Source organism: Hyperolius riggenbachi, chromosome 3 (assembly GCF_040937935.1).
Source record: "Hyperolius riggenbachi isolate aHypRig1 chromosome 3, aHypRig1.pri, whole genome shotgun sequence".
NCBI lineage: Eukaryota > Metazoa > Chordata > Amphibia > Anura > Hyperoliidae > Hyperolius > Hyperolius riggenbachi.
The window spans coordinates 431,678,530-431,692,834 of NC_090648.1; the positions used below are offsets into that span (position 1 = coordinate 431,678,530).

Here is a 14,305-nt window from a genome sequence, read left to right on the forward strand (position 1 = left end):
TAGGTAGATGCCCCCCATGATGGAGGGGGGAGCCGCAGCCGCGGGGAGGGCAGCCCGACCTCTCCCTCCCTTCCTCTACCCGGGCCGCCCACCGTGCGATTCCCCCCTCGGAGTGCAGAGTAATGCAGCAGGGAAGCGCTATGCAAAACTACTCACCTCGCTGGCTCCAAGCGCTGCTCTCTCCCCCCCCCCCCCCGAAGCAAGTTATGGGTGCCCGCAGTGTAGGTTAGCCAGGTTTAGTTGCACTCAGTATAGATTCCCCCAGAATAGGTACCCCAGTATAGGTAGCCAGCTATAGGTCCCCCCGGTATAGGTAGCCAGGCATAGGTGAGCCAGTATAGTTGCCTCCGGTATAGGTTAGCCAGGTAGGTGCCTCCAGCATAGGTAGCCAGTATAGTTGCCCACAGTATAGGTTAGAGAGGCAGGCGTCCCCGGTATTAGTTAGATAGGTAGGTGTCCCCAGTACAGGTTAGCTAGGTGGGTGCCTCTAATATAGGTAGCCAGAATAGATGCCCCCAGCATAGGTTAGATAGGTAGATGCCCCCAGTATAGGTTAGTTAGGTAGGTGCCTCCAATATAGGTAGCCAGTATAGTTGTCACCTGTATAGACTAGCTAGGTAGGTAGGTGCCCCCAATACACGTTAGATAAGTTAATGCTCCCACTATAGGTTAGATAGGTAGCTGCCCCCCAGTATAGGTTAGGTAGGTGCCCCCCAGTATAGGTTAGATAGGTAGCTGCCCCCCAGTATATGTTAGATAGGTAGGTGCCCCCCAATATAGGTTAGATAGGTAGCTGTCCCCCAGTATAGGTTAGATAGGTAGGTTCCCCCCAGTATAGGTTAGATTAGGTAGGTGCCTCCAGTATAGGTTAGATAGGTAGCTGCCCCCCAGTATAGGTTAGATAGGTAGCTGCCCCCCAGTATAGGTTAGATTAGGTAGGTGCCCCCCAGTATAGGTTAGATTAGGTAGCTGCCCCCTCAGTATAGGTTAGATTAGGTAGCTGCCCCCCAGGTTAAATAGGTAGGTGCCCCCCAGTATAGTTTAGATAGGTAGCTGCCCCAGTATAGATTAGATAGCTGCCCCCCAGTATAGGTTAGATTAGATAGGTGCCCTCCAGTATAGGTTAGATTAGTATAGGTTAGATAGGTAGGTGCCCCCCAGTATAGGTTAGATTAGGTAGGTGCCCCCCAGTATAGGTTAGATTAGGTAGCTGCCCCCTCAGTATAGGTTAGATTAGGTAGCTGCCCCCCAGGTTAAATAGGTAGGTGCCCCCCAGTATAGTTTAGATAGGTAGCTGCCCCAGTATAGATTAGATAGCTGCCCCCCAGTATAGGTTAGATTAGATAGGTGCCCTACAGTATAGGTTAGATTAGGTAGGTGCCCCCCAGTATAGGTTAGATTAGGAAGGTGCCCCCCAGGATAGGTTAGATAGGTAGCTGCCACCCAGTTTAGGTTAGATAGGCAGGTGCCCCCCAGTATAGGTTAGATTAGGTAGGTGCCCCCGAGTATAGGTTAGATTAGGTAGGTGCCCCCCAGGATAGGTTAGATAGGTAGCTGCCACCCAGTTTAGGTTAGATAGGTAGGTGCCCCCCAGTATAGGTTAGATTAGGTAGGTGCCCCCCAGGATAGGTTAGATAGGTAGGTGCCCCCCAGGATAGGTTAGATAGGTAGGTGCCCCCAGTATATGTTAGATTAGGTAGGTGCCCCCAGTATAGGTTAGATTAGGTAGGTGCCCCCCAGGATAGGTTAGATTAGGTAGGTGCCCCCCAGTATAGGTTAGATAGGTAGCTGCCCCCAGTATATGTTAGATAGGTAGGTGCCCCCCAATATAGGTTAGATAGGTAGCTGTCCCCCAGTATAGGTTAGATAGGTAGGTTCCTCCCAGTATAGGTTAGATTAGGTAGCTGCCCCCACAGTATAGGTTAGATTAGGTAGCTGCCCCCCAGGTTAGATAGGTAGCTGCCCCCCAGTATAGGTTAGGTAGGTGCCCCCAGTATAGGTTAGATAGGTAGCTGCCCCCCAGTATAGGTTAGATAGGTAGCTGCCCCCCAGTATAGGTTAGATTAGGTAGGTGCCCCCCAGTATAGGTTAGATTAGGTAGCTCCCAGGTTAGATAGGTAGGTGCCCCCCAGTATAAGTTAGATAGGTAGCTGCCCCAGTATAGATTAGGTAGCTGCCCCCCAGTATAGGTTAGATTAGGTAGGTGCCCCCCAGTATAGGTTAGATTAGGTAGGTGCTCCCAGTATAGGTTAGATAGGTAGCTGCCACCCAGTATAGGTTAGATAGGTAGGTGCCCCCCAGGATAGGTTAGATAGGTAGCTGCCCCAGTATAGGTTAGGTAGGTGCCTACCATGATGGAGGGGGGAGCCGCAGCCGCTGGGGAGGGCAGCCCGACCTCTCCCTCCCTTCCTCTACCCGGGCCGCCCTCCGTGCGATCCCCCCTCGGAGTGCAGAGTAATGCAGCAGGGAAGCTCTATGCAAAACTACTCACCTCGCTGGCTCCAAGCGCTGCTCTCTCGCCGCCAGTCTCCTCTCTACCTACAGGCTTATACATACACACGCTGCTAAACAGGAAGCAGCGTGTGTGTGTATCAGCGTGTAGGCAGAGAGGAGACTGGCGGCGAGAGAGCAGCGCTTGGAGCCAGCGAGGTGAGTAGTTTTGCATAGCGCTTCCCTGCTGCATTACTCTGCACTCCGAGGGGGGATCGCACGGAGGGCGGCCCGGGGAGAGGAAGGGAGGGAGAGGTCGGGCTGCCCTCCCCGCGGCTGCAGCTCCCCCTCCATCACAGCGCCCCCCTCCCAGCAGCGCCCCAGGCGGCGGCACGCCCCGCACGGTCGTAGAAACGGCCATGCTACCAGGTAACTGGTATTGCTTAAAAGGAAATAAATATGGCAGCCTTCATATCCCTCTCACTTCATTTGTCCTTTAAGTACAGCTACCAAACGGTGTCACAAGTACCTCGGCTATCCTCCAGATACCTTACTGTGATCCAGCTGTCTCTGGCCCACACAGGATAGAGGCCTGACTTGAAGCTCCGCCCATCCCTTCCTGCCACATCCAACCCCATGACAGGCTTATATTGTAGAATGGCTGAATGTGAAAGGGGGAAAAAGCAGCTTCTATTATTGGATGTGATCCTGACTGATATTAGTTGGACTTTTGTGTACTCAGCCTGTTCAGGCCCATTTTTATGTTATTAGCAGAACATGATTTTAAAATATGCATAAAACCAGTTTTCATAAAAATAGTTGCTGCACTAATTCTCGTTTCCCAAGCTCCTCAGGAACCACCAGCTGCCAGCTCACTCAGGCCTCTTTCACATGGGCGGCTGAACTGCACATTTGCGTTTGTGGTTCTGCTTCCTATCGGCCAAGATTTGTGCAGCACCCAGATGCCATGCACCCAAATGGCAGCATTAGTAACCACACATCGGTGGCTAGTACAAGGTGCAGTTAGGCCGAGGGACCACTAGAGAGCAGCATTTTGGAATCACCTAGTGCTAAATTAATGAAAGTCAATGGAGGGCATGCCACAGTAGCGACTGCAATTTTCCAAAATCCCAATCGCTGCAGCATTTGCACTTGTATATAGGATCGCTGCAAAGTCGCTTTTCAATCACCGTACAAAACAATTTTGTGGTCCTTTACTGCCAAATCTATGGAAATCCCAAATCACTATGGAAATCGCAATCACTGTACAAATTGTACAGGGCAGTAGGGGAGAGACCGGTACTAGATGTCAGCTGGCAGTGTGGCCCCGAGTCATTGCTACTCGTAAAATGTGCACACCAGAAAGGACATCCATATAGGTGAAGACAGACATAGTGGCACTGGATCAGACAGACGGGTACATTTATTGTGGTTTGGGGTACAGACAATGTAGTATATGTAGGCATACAATGCCCAGCACACACCGTCACCCACCTTTGTCGCCTAGAATGGTATGTCTTTATTATGAACAACATGTGTTTACAGTTGTCACCTTTTGCACTTGGAATAAATATTTGACAGCAGTGCCGGTCTCCTCTCCTCTCTCTCCCTCTTCTATGCAGCACAATACTGTTACTATTGACCAGAGCACGCAGTCTTAGCCACGTAGTGCATGCTACATTGTGGGTCCTGCCAATTAAGCTCCTCGCTCAAGTACAATTCTTTTTGCTACAGTGCCAACCTAACAACCTTTCCACCTTGAAACTTCCAGACAATGTAGTATAAAGTGGGAGGGGTAAGAGCAGGGGTCGAGTCCTGCGTGGACGCGGGTGAACGGCGTCCACCCACTTTTTCTTCAGCGTGGACGCCGTTCACCCTGGCTTGTGTGGAGGGGAGCAGAGCAGAGAAGAGAAGGCGAGCTATGGGGACAGCGGGGATGGGCGGACATCCCCCCCCCCCCCCATCCCTCACCTTCATGCTCCCCTTCCTGCCTCTCCCCTCCAGTGTTGTGAAGTGTTGGGCCCGGCGGAAAAAGTGGGCAGAGACTTACCGCCTTCTTCCGGCCGCAAGGGACGCTCCGCTCTGTGTGCGGCTAGAAGACCAGACTAGCCGCACACAGAGCAGAGCGTCCCTTGCAACTGGAACGCGGTAAGTCTCCGCCCACTTTCGATGCCGGGCCCGACACTTCACAACACTGGAGGGGAGAGGCAGGAAGGGGAGCACGAAGGTGAGGGATGGGGGGGGGGGGGGAGATGTCCGCCCATCCCCACTGTCCCCATAGCTCTCCTTCTCTGCGCTGCTCCCCTCCTGCTGGGGGCAAACCTGGCTACCTGGGCACATATCCCACTGGCTATATATACTGGGCACATATCCCACTGGCTATATATACTGGGCACATTTACCCATGCCTATATATACTGGGCACATATACCCCTGGCTATATATACTGGGCACATATACCCCTGACTACATATACTGGGGACATATCCCACTGGCTACATATACTGGGCACATATACCCCTGCCTATATATACTGGGCACATATACCCCTGGCTATATATACTGGGCACATATACCCCTGACTACATATACCGGGGACACATCCCACTGGCTACATATACTGGGGACTACTATACTCAGGGCCTGTTCTACCGCCGTGCGGCCCGTGCCGCCGCCCTGAGCGCTGCTGGGAGGGGGGCGCTGTGATGGAGGGGGGAGCCGCAGCCGCGGGGAGGGCAGCCCGACCTCTGTCTCCCTTCCACTCCCCGGGCCGCCCTCCGTGCGATCTCCCCTCGGACTGCAGAGTAATGCAGCAGGGAAGCGCTATAGAAAACTACTCACCTCCCTGGTTCCGATCGCTGCTCTCTCGCCGCCAGTCTCATCTTTCCATAGACGCTGATACACACACACACTGCTTCCGGCTAAATAGGAAGCAGCGTGTGTGTGTATCAGCGCCTATGCAGAGAGAGGAGACTGGCGGCGAGAGAGCAGCGATCGGAACCAGGGAGGTGAGTAGTTTTCTATAGCGCTTCCCTGCTGCATTACTCTGCAGTCCGAGGAGAAATCACACGGAGGGCGGCCCGGGGAGTGGAAGGTAGGGAGAGGTCGGGCTGCCCTACCCGCGGTTGCGGCTCCCCTCTCCATCATGGGGGGCACCTACCTAACCTATATTGGGGCAGCTACCTATCTAACCTATCCTGGGGGGCACCTACCTAATCTAACCTATCCTGGGGGGCACCTACCTAATCTAACCTATACTGGGGGGCACCTACCTAATCTAACCTATACTGGGGCAGCTACCTATCTAACCTATCTTGGGGGGCACCTACCTATCTAACCTATCCTGGGGGGCACCTACCTATCTAACCTATCCTGGGAGGCAACTACCTATCTGACCTATCCTGGGGGGCACCTACCTATCTAACCTATACTGAGGGGCAGCTACCTATCTAACCTATACTGGGGGGCACCTACCTAATCTAACCTATACTGGGGGGCACCTACCTAATCTAACCTATACTGGGGGGCACCTACCTAATCTAACCTATACTGGGGCAGCTACCTATCTAACCTATCCTGGGGGGCACCTACCTATCTAACCTATCCTGGGGGGCACCTACCTATCTAACCTATCCTGGGGGGCACCTACCTATCTGACCTATCCTAGGGGGCACCTACCTATCTAACCTATACTGAGGGGCAGCTACCTATCATCTAACCTATACTGGGGGGCAGCTACCTAATCTAACCTATACTGGGGGGCAGCTACCTAATCTAACCTATACTGGGGGGCAGCTATCTAACCTATACTGGGGGCAGCTACCTATCTAACCTATACTGGGGGGCAGCTACCTATCTAACCTATACTGTGGGGCACCTACCTAACCTATACTGGGGGGCAGCTACCTATCTAACCTGGGGGGCAGCTACCTAATCTAACCTATACTGAGGGGGCAGCTACCTAATCTAACCTATAGGGCAGCTACCTAATCTAACCTATACTGAGGGGGCATCTACCTAATCGAACCTATACAGGGGGGCACCTACCTATCTAACCTATACTGGGGGGCAGCTACCTATCTAACCTATAGTGGGAGCATTAACTTATCTAACCTGTATTGGGGGCACCTACCTACCTAGCTAGCCTATACAGGTTACAACTATACTGGCTACCTATATTGGAGGCACCTACCTAATTAAAGGGAAGGTTCAGGGAGGGTGGCTAAAAAATTAAAATCAATTTCCACTTACCTGGGGCTTCCTCCAGCCCGTGGCAGGCAGGAGGTGCCCTCGCCGCCGCTCCGCAGGCTCCCGGTGGCCGACCCGACTTGGCCAGGCCGGCTGCCAGGTCGGGCTCTTCTGCGCTCCAAGGCCCGGCACTTCTGCGTCCCACGCCGGCGCGCTGACGTCATCGGACGTCCTCCGGGCTGTACTGCGCAGGCGCAGTAGTTCTGCGCCTGCGCAGTACAGCCCGGCGGACGTCCGATGACGTCAGCGCGCCGGCGTGGGACGCAGAAGTGCTGGGCCTTGGAGCGCAGAAGAGCCCGACCTGGCAGCCGGCCTGGCCAGGTCGGATCGGCCACCGGAGACCATTGGGAGCCTGCGGAGCGGCGGCGAGGGCACCTCCTGCCTGCCACGGGCTGGAGGAAGCCCCAGGTAAGTGGAAATTGATTTTTATTTTTTAGCCACCCTCCCTGAACCTTCCCTTTAACCTATACTGGGGGCATCTACCTATCTAACCTATGCTGGGGGCAACTATTCTGGCTACCTATATTAGAGGCACCCACCTAGCTAACCTGTACTGGGGGCACCTACTACCTATCTAATTTATACCAAGGACGCCTGCCTATCTAACCTATACTGGGGGCAACTATACTGGCTACCTAAACTGGAGGCACCTACCTGGCTAACCTATCCCGGAGGCAACTTTGCTGGCTCACCTATGCCTGGCTACCTATACTGGGGGGGATCTATAGCTGGCTACCTATACTGGGGTACCTATTCTGGGGGAATCTATACTGAGTGCAACTATACCTGGCTAACCTATACTGCGGGCACCCATACCTTGCTGCGGGGGGGGGGGGGGGGGAGGGCAATTTTTACACCCTCGCCCTGGGTGCATTTTAGCCTAGAAACTGCACTGACTATACTCATGGCTACTTATACTGGGGACACCTATAGACCTGGCTACCTGTGGGTACCTATTTTGGGGGAACTGCTGTCAGATTATCTGCATTTTTGTGGAACCGCTGTTATGTATTTTGCGGAACAGCTGCCAGATTATGTGTATGTTAGGGGAATGGCTGCTGCCAGATTACGTGTATTTTGGGGAACTGCTGCCAGATTGTGTATGTTTGAGGGACCACTACTGCCAGATTATATGTCCTTTGGGTGTTACGTGTATTTAGGGTGATCCGCTGCCAGGTTTCTCGTATTTTGGGGAACTGCTTCCAAATTATGTGTATGTTGGTGGAACTGCTGCTGCCACATTGTCTATTTTGGGGGAACCACTTCCATATTATCTGTATCTTTTTGGCTGAAATGTTGTCAGATTACATCTATTTTTGGGGGATACACTACGGCAGAGCTCATACTTCCTCGTCAGACCTTTTACATCACTGCTAAGGTCATGTATATTTGGCCCCACCCATGACCATGCCCACAGTGTGCTTGACCACGCCCATTTTTGGGTGCGCCGCGCAGGAGTTCTCCAAATGAGTCCACTCACTTCTTTTCCCAGGACTAGACCCCTGGGTAAGAGGATCCTGACAGCTCTTCAGAAGCTACACTTTAGCCTCTGAAAAAGTGTGTAACCATAAAACGGCTATCAGGCTCCTCCTACCCCCCACTGCATACCACGTTGTCTGTACCTATGAACCACAATAAAAGTACCCTTTGTCTGATCCAGTGCGGCTATATCTGTCTTCAACTGTACAAACTGCTTGCTTTAAATTCATAATCGCTTAAAGCCAATGGGTACAGTTTTAAAAACAAAAAGTTAGATACTCACCTAAGGAGAGGGAAGGCTCGGTCCTAATGAGCCTTCCCTCTCCTCTCCCGGTGCTGCGCTGGCTCCCCCGTTCGCGTCCGCCGCCGCAGGGACTTCGGAGGTCTTCGGGAGCACTCGGGCTTCCGAAGACGGGCCGCTCCATACTACGTACGCGCGAGCGCGTCATAGAGGGCGCTCGCGCATGCGTAGTAAGGAGCGGCCGCGTCATTGGGAGCCCGAGTGCTCCCGAAGCCTTCCGAAAGCTCCATTCGGCATGCGGAAGTGGCAGTATTTGCCCGAACTGGTCGAATACTGCCACAGGGGATCCTGCGCGGGACCGGGCACCGGGAGAGGAGAGGGAAGGCTCATTAGGACCGAGCCTTCCCTCTCCTTAGGTGAGTATCTGACTTTTTGTTTTTAAAACAGGTAAACATTCACTTTAAGAAACACCAGAAAACACTCTGAAAAAATGCAGCAATCACTCTGAAAAAATTCGCTACCAAAAGCGCTCAGCAATTGGTGCTTTCTAGTGGATCCCAGCCCTGAGGCCTGCTGGGACGTACTACAGATAGCTGATCACTGTGGCTCAACGTTTTTGCTACTGTTTTGTAGAGCGTTTTCAACAGCAATTCCCCGCCTTTTTTGTAGCGGTTTTATTTTATTGCTGTCAATAGCAAAAGCCATTGCAATTAACAATTTAAAGTTCTGCAAGGGATTTTGGGTAGCAGTTTGGTGGTTTCTGGGTCGTACAAGAGCTGTAAAATCGCTATGTATAGAGTTTGAAATTTGGCTTTAACTCTCCTGGCGGTTTATCAAAATCCGCCAGGGGGCAGCAAAGCCGTGTTTTTTTTTTTTTTTTTAAATTCTCGCTACATGATAGCCGCTGCTCAGCGGCATCCTCCCAGCCCCTCCAATCGGAGATCAGGAGATCCCGTTCAAAGAACGGGATCTCCTGGAGGGCTTCACCCGCCATGGTGACGGGCGGGATGACGTCACTGACATCGACGTCGTGACGTCAAAGGGGACTCCGATCCACCCCACAGCGCTGCCTGGCACTGATTGGCCAGGCAACGCACGGGGTCTGGGGGGGGGGGGGGGGGGGTGCGGCGCGACGGATTGCGCCGGATCGTCGGGTAGCAGCGGCGATCAGATTGCAAACGCAGCTAGCAAAGTGGTAGCTGAGTGTAGCAAAAAAAAATTATGCAAATCGGCCCAGCCGGCCTGAGCGGTGCCTTCCGGCGGCATAGCCCGAGCTCAGCTCGGGCTTACCGCCAGGAAGGTTAAGAAACACCACAGCTGTGAAACAGCCCTCATCCAAGTCTGCAACGATCTGCTCATGGCAAGGGACAGAGGGGAATGCTCCATCCTAATCCTGTTGCATCTCTCAGCGGCTTTTGATACAGTTGACCATGAAATCCTGCTTAAAGAGGAACTGTAACGACAAAACGGCCCCTGGGGGGTACTCACCTCGGGTGGGGGAAGCCTCAGGATCCTAATGAGGCTTCCCACGCCGTCCTGCGTCCCTCGGGGGTCTCGCTGTAGCCCTCCGTACAGCGGTGACGCAATATTTACCTTCCTGGCTCCTGCGCAGGCGCTCTGATGGCTGTCGGCGCCGAAGTAGGCGGAAATACCCGATCGCCGTCGGGTCTGCTCTACTGCGCAGGCGCAAGTTTCCGGCGCCTGCGCAGTAGAGCGGACCCAACGGAGATCGGGTATTTCCGTCTATTTCCGTGCCGAAAGTCGCCACAGCGCCCCCGCTGGAGCCAGCAAAGGTAAATATTGAACTGACAGTCGGCACAGTCGCCGGCTGTTCGGAGAGCTGCGGCGAGACCCCCGTGGGACAGAGGACGGCGTGGGAAGCCTCATTAGGATCCAGAGGCTTCCCCCACCCGAGGTGAGTACCCCCCAGGGGATGTTTTTCATGTTACAGAGTCTCTTTAACAGACTGCAGAAGTACTGTGGCATCAGTGGATCAGTCCTCCAGTGGTTCAGATTATTCCTTACTGACAGAACACAGAGAGTGTCCTTAGGTCCTATAATGTCCAAACCTGCACCTCTACAATTCGGAGTGCCACAAGGATCAATCTTATCCCTTCTGCTGTTTGCAATCTACATGTTGCCACTCGGTACACTTATCCTACGTCATGGCCTGACGTACCACTGCTACGCCGATGACACACAGCTATACCTGTGCTTCAAACCTGGTGGAACAGACCCTACCCCAAAAATAAACTCTTGCTTAGCTGAGCTACAGGCATGGATGAATGATAACTGGTTGAAACTGAATGCTGACAAACTGAGGTCCTGTTTGTCCAAAGCCAGCACTCGCCATCAAAACGGCTCTATCCTAAAGCAACACCAATCAGGATTGGGAATTCAGACATAAACAGCTCCAACCTTGTGCGCAGCCTTGGCGTGCTAATGGATGGGGAAATGAGTTTCAGAAACCAAATTTCATCTGTAGATAAATCTTCCTTCTTTCATCTGAAGAACATTGCAAAGATTAAACATCTGATTCCCCCAGAGGATCTTCCAACCCTAGTCCACGCCTTCATCACATCACGGCTGGACTACTGCAATGCCCTTTATGCTGGCCTCCCCAAAAAGGACCTGCGTCGCCTGCAATTAGTGCAGAATGCTGCTGCCAGATTGCTAACAAACCAGCCTCGCCACTGTCACATTACACCGATCCTTCGCTCACTGCACTGGCTACCAGTAGAATGGAGAATACTCTTCAAGATTGGACTGCTGACATTCAAATCCCTGCACAATCTGGGCCCTGGATACATGAAGGACCTGCTGAAGCTGCACCACACCTCTCACAACCTCAGATCAGCAAGTTCTATAAACTTGGTCACTCCCTGAGTGCACCTCAAAAAATCTGGAGATAGAGCCTTCTGTCATGCTGCCCCTATTCTTTGGACTCCCTGCCACACCCAGTAAAGACAGCACCATCCCTGGAGCTATTCAAATCCAGACTGAAAAGCCACCTGTTTAGCCTGGCATTTCCAGACTTATAAAATTCTTCCTCTGTACCACGATGGTCGGAGCCATGCTTATGCGCTTTGAGTCCCATGGGAGAAAAGCGCTCTACAAATGTTATTTGTTGTTGTTGTTGAAAAGTGATTTTGCTGCAATCCTATACTTAACATTAAATCATGATCGCTAGCAAAATGCTGGCAAATGAGGCAAAGCCAAATTGCAAATTTAGCCAAATCGCAATTACTTCAGTTGGCTCACCTCCTACCATTTTTATTGGCAGTGATTTTTAGAATTGCCGGCAATTCCTAGAATGACCTAACTGTGTAACAGAAAACCATTACATGTAACATCTAGGAGGTGGCTGCAGCCCACTCAGATGTGTATGTGGAGGGGACCCCTCACTACCTTTGCCTGACACTTACACTGCAAGTGCCTGCCACCAGATCCATGGGAGCAGCAGGCACTGGATCTATCTCTGTCCACTGCCTGTGTGGAAGAGGCCTAAATCAGTCTCTTCCTTTTAATCCCATAGGCATGCAGGGGGAAGAGTTATTGCTTCATCAGCTGAAGCCACACCTCTCTGCTGACGGCCTATCATGGCTCAGTCGCTAGTAGAAAGGTGTGGCTTCAGACTAACTAAGAGATTAAATGAACAGGCAGCTGGGGGTTGATGAGGAGGCCATGATTATTAATGAATTGGTGCAGACGTTTTTTTTTCATTTAGCAAAAGAAAGCAAAAATAGTGTTCTATCAAATGGATATAAACGAACTGTGCCAGGACTGGGGCTTTAAGCGACTGAAAGGTTGTGGATTTTGCATCAGAACCACCATATGGTGCACCCAGGGCTGGCGGACTGCCAGAGACCACAGGAAAAGATGTGCAGTATAAAACACCTTGTGGCAGCTGCACCTCACCAGTAGTATCTGTTTATGGACATCACAAACTGCGACTGTTAAAGGGACACTTAAGTCATCCCAAAAAAATGAGTTTTACTCACCTGGGGCTTCTAGCAGCCCCCTGCAGCTGTATCATGCCCACGCAGACTCCATAAGATGCTCCTGGCCCCGCCGGCAGCCACTTCCGGTTTCGGCGACAGGAGCCGACAGGCTGGGAACACGAGTGATTCTTCGGGTTCCCGGCCACAATTGCGCCCTCTATGCTGCTATATGAAATATCCTCTATGCTATAGCAGCATAGAGGGCGCTGTTGTGGCCGGGAACGCGAAGAATCACTTGTGTTCCCAGCTTGTCGGCTCCTGTCGCCGAAACCGGAAGTGGCTGCCGGCGGGGCCAGGAGGATCGGAGGGAGACTGTGTGGGCACTGGACAGCTGCAGGGGGCTATTGGAACCCCCAGGTGAGTAAAACTCATTTTTTTGGGATGACTTAAGTGTCCCTTTAAGCTAGAGAAAGCAGCAGAGAGGATGTCCCACCTGCCTTGTTGCATATTGGATGTTAATAAAGGCACAATGGCGTTTGTGCACTACAGGCGCAGGTCAGTACTTAAGAGGTAAGGACGGACACACGCGTTTCTCCTGAATGAGGCTCCGCCTTGTCCTGAGCGTTGAGCATGAGGATGATATCCAAGAGAAAGGCGCCACCTTCATAAATGTGCGTAGATGGATGGCGGAGCTGCTTCCTGTTCACTCACATGAAAGCTTGCTGTCAAAGCTGGAGAGGGCCCCTGCGAAGGCCTGCAGAGCACACATGGGGTAGCTGTAATCCAGGGTGAAGAGGTCCTCTGCTACCCGGCCAAACTGCATGACAATGTACTCGGCTAGAGGGGGAAAAGAGGAGGCCAAGGTCAGACGCAGAGACAAACCTACATAAAACCAGCAATACACAACCGCAGTCAGGAGTGTGGAAGGTTAGGGCAGTTAACAGTGGAGACAATGATGAAAGTATTACTTAAAACTTTAAAAGTGAAAAACAAGACATTTGATAATGGTATCTGTGGCGAATAAAATGGCATATCGCGCCACTGATGACGCATAGCGATTGCGCCATCAGTAGACATGACATTCTCGCTGAAAAATGACAAGCAGATATCTTTTCTCTCTCTGCTCTTAAAAAGCAGAGCTCAGTAACTTCCCCCCACTCCTGTGAGGTCAGAAAGGAACGTGGTCAACCCCCTAGGCAGAGCCATTTGGTGCACAGCTCATTCCCCCAAAGGAACTAGCTCCAACTAGTAAGATAAGAGATTCCCTCCAAAATCATACAATCAAACAAAGATAACTTTTATGTATTTGTAATTCAAAATAGCCTTGTCGCAGAAAGACAAAAAACACATTTTCTGATACCTAGAAATCAGTTCTATCATTCACCTGAACTACAATTTTCTAACTGTCAGGAATCCGTAGGAAAACCACTTTATCCGGCCTGCGTAGAGCGAATGCGATAGAATAGGCATGTATAGCCTCGTTTGATACAGGGTCGCAGGCCGCTTATGAATATAGCCTCGGATTTGTGATGCGCCAATCTGGGGCGGAGTCACACAGAGAATTCATAAATGTTACATTTTTTGCTCTGAGTCTGGGGGGTGGCAACCTGATGATTAGGAGGTAATACCGCCTTAAACACACCTACTTTCCAGGTAGTGACAGCCCAAAACTCAGGTCCTATAAAAGTGGGGCGGGACCAAACCCACCCAGTTCTCCAAATTCCATCGACCAGGAAAGTCCAGGCATGCGTTCAAGGGGAACCGACGCATGCTGTGTTTAAGGACTCTTAACATTAATGCCTACTTTTAAACTGGACTCTGTTTCTTCATTCTCCAAATGGACTGCAGCCATAACTACGTAAGAACTTTCTAATTTTACTCCTTTATTTTTAAGCTTTGTGATATATGTTAATTGGTGTATATAACTGTATGTAATGCATTTTTGTTATTAAACATTTTAAAAATC

The 14,305-nt window shown here is 51.5% G+C and overlaps 1 protein-coding gene across 1 annotated transcript in view; it reads right to left on the reverse strand.

Moving 5' to 3' along the window:
* The window catches only part of LOC137562381 (tubby-related protein 3-like), a 118,851-nt gene that overhangs the window by 8,414 nt on the left and 96,132 nt on the right, over positions 1-14,305 (reverse strand). Inside the window, exon 4 of the mRNA XM_068273720.1 lies at positions 13,051-13,176. Within this exon, the coding sequence (XP_068129821.1) occupies positions 13,051-13,176 (126 nt within the window). The remainder of the gene's footprint in view (positions 1-13,050; positions 13,177-14,305) is intronic.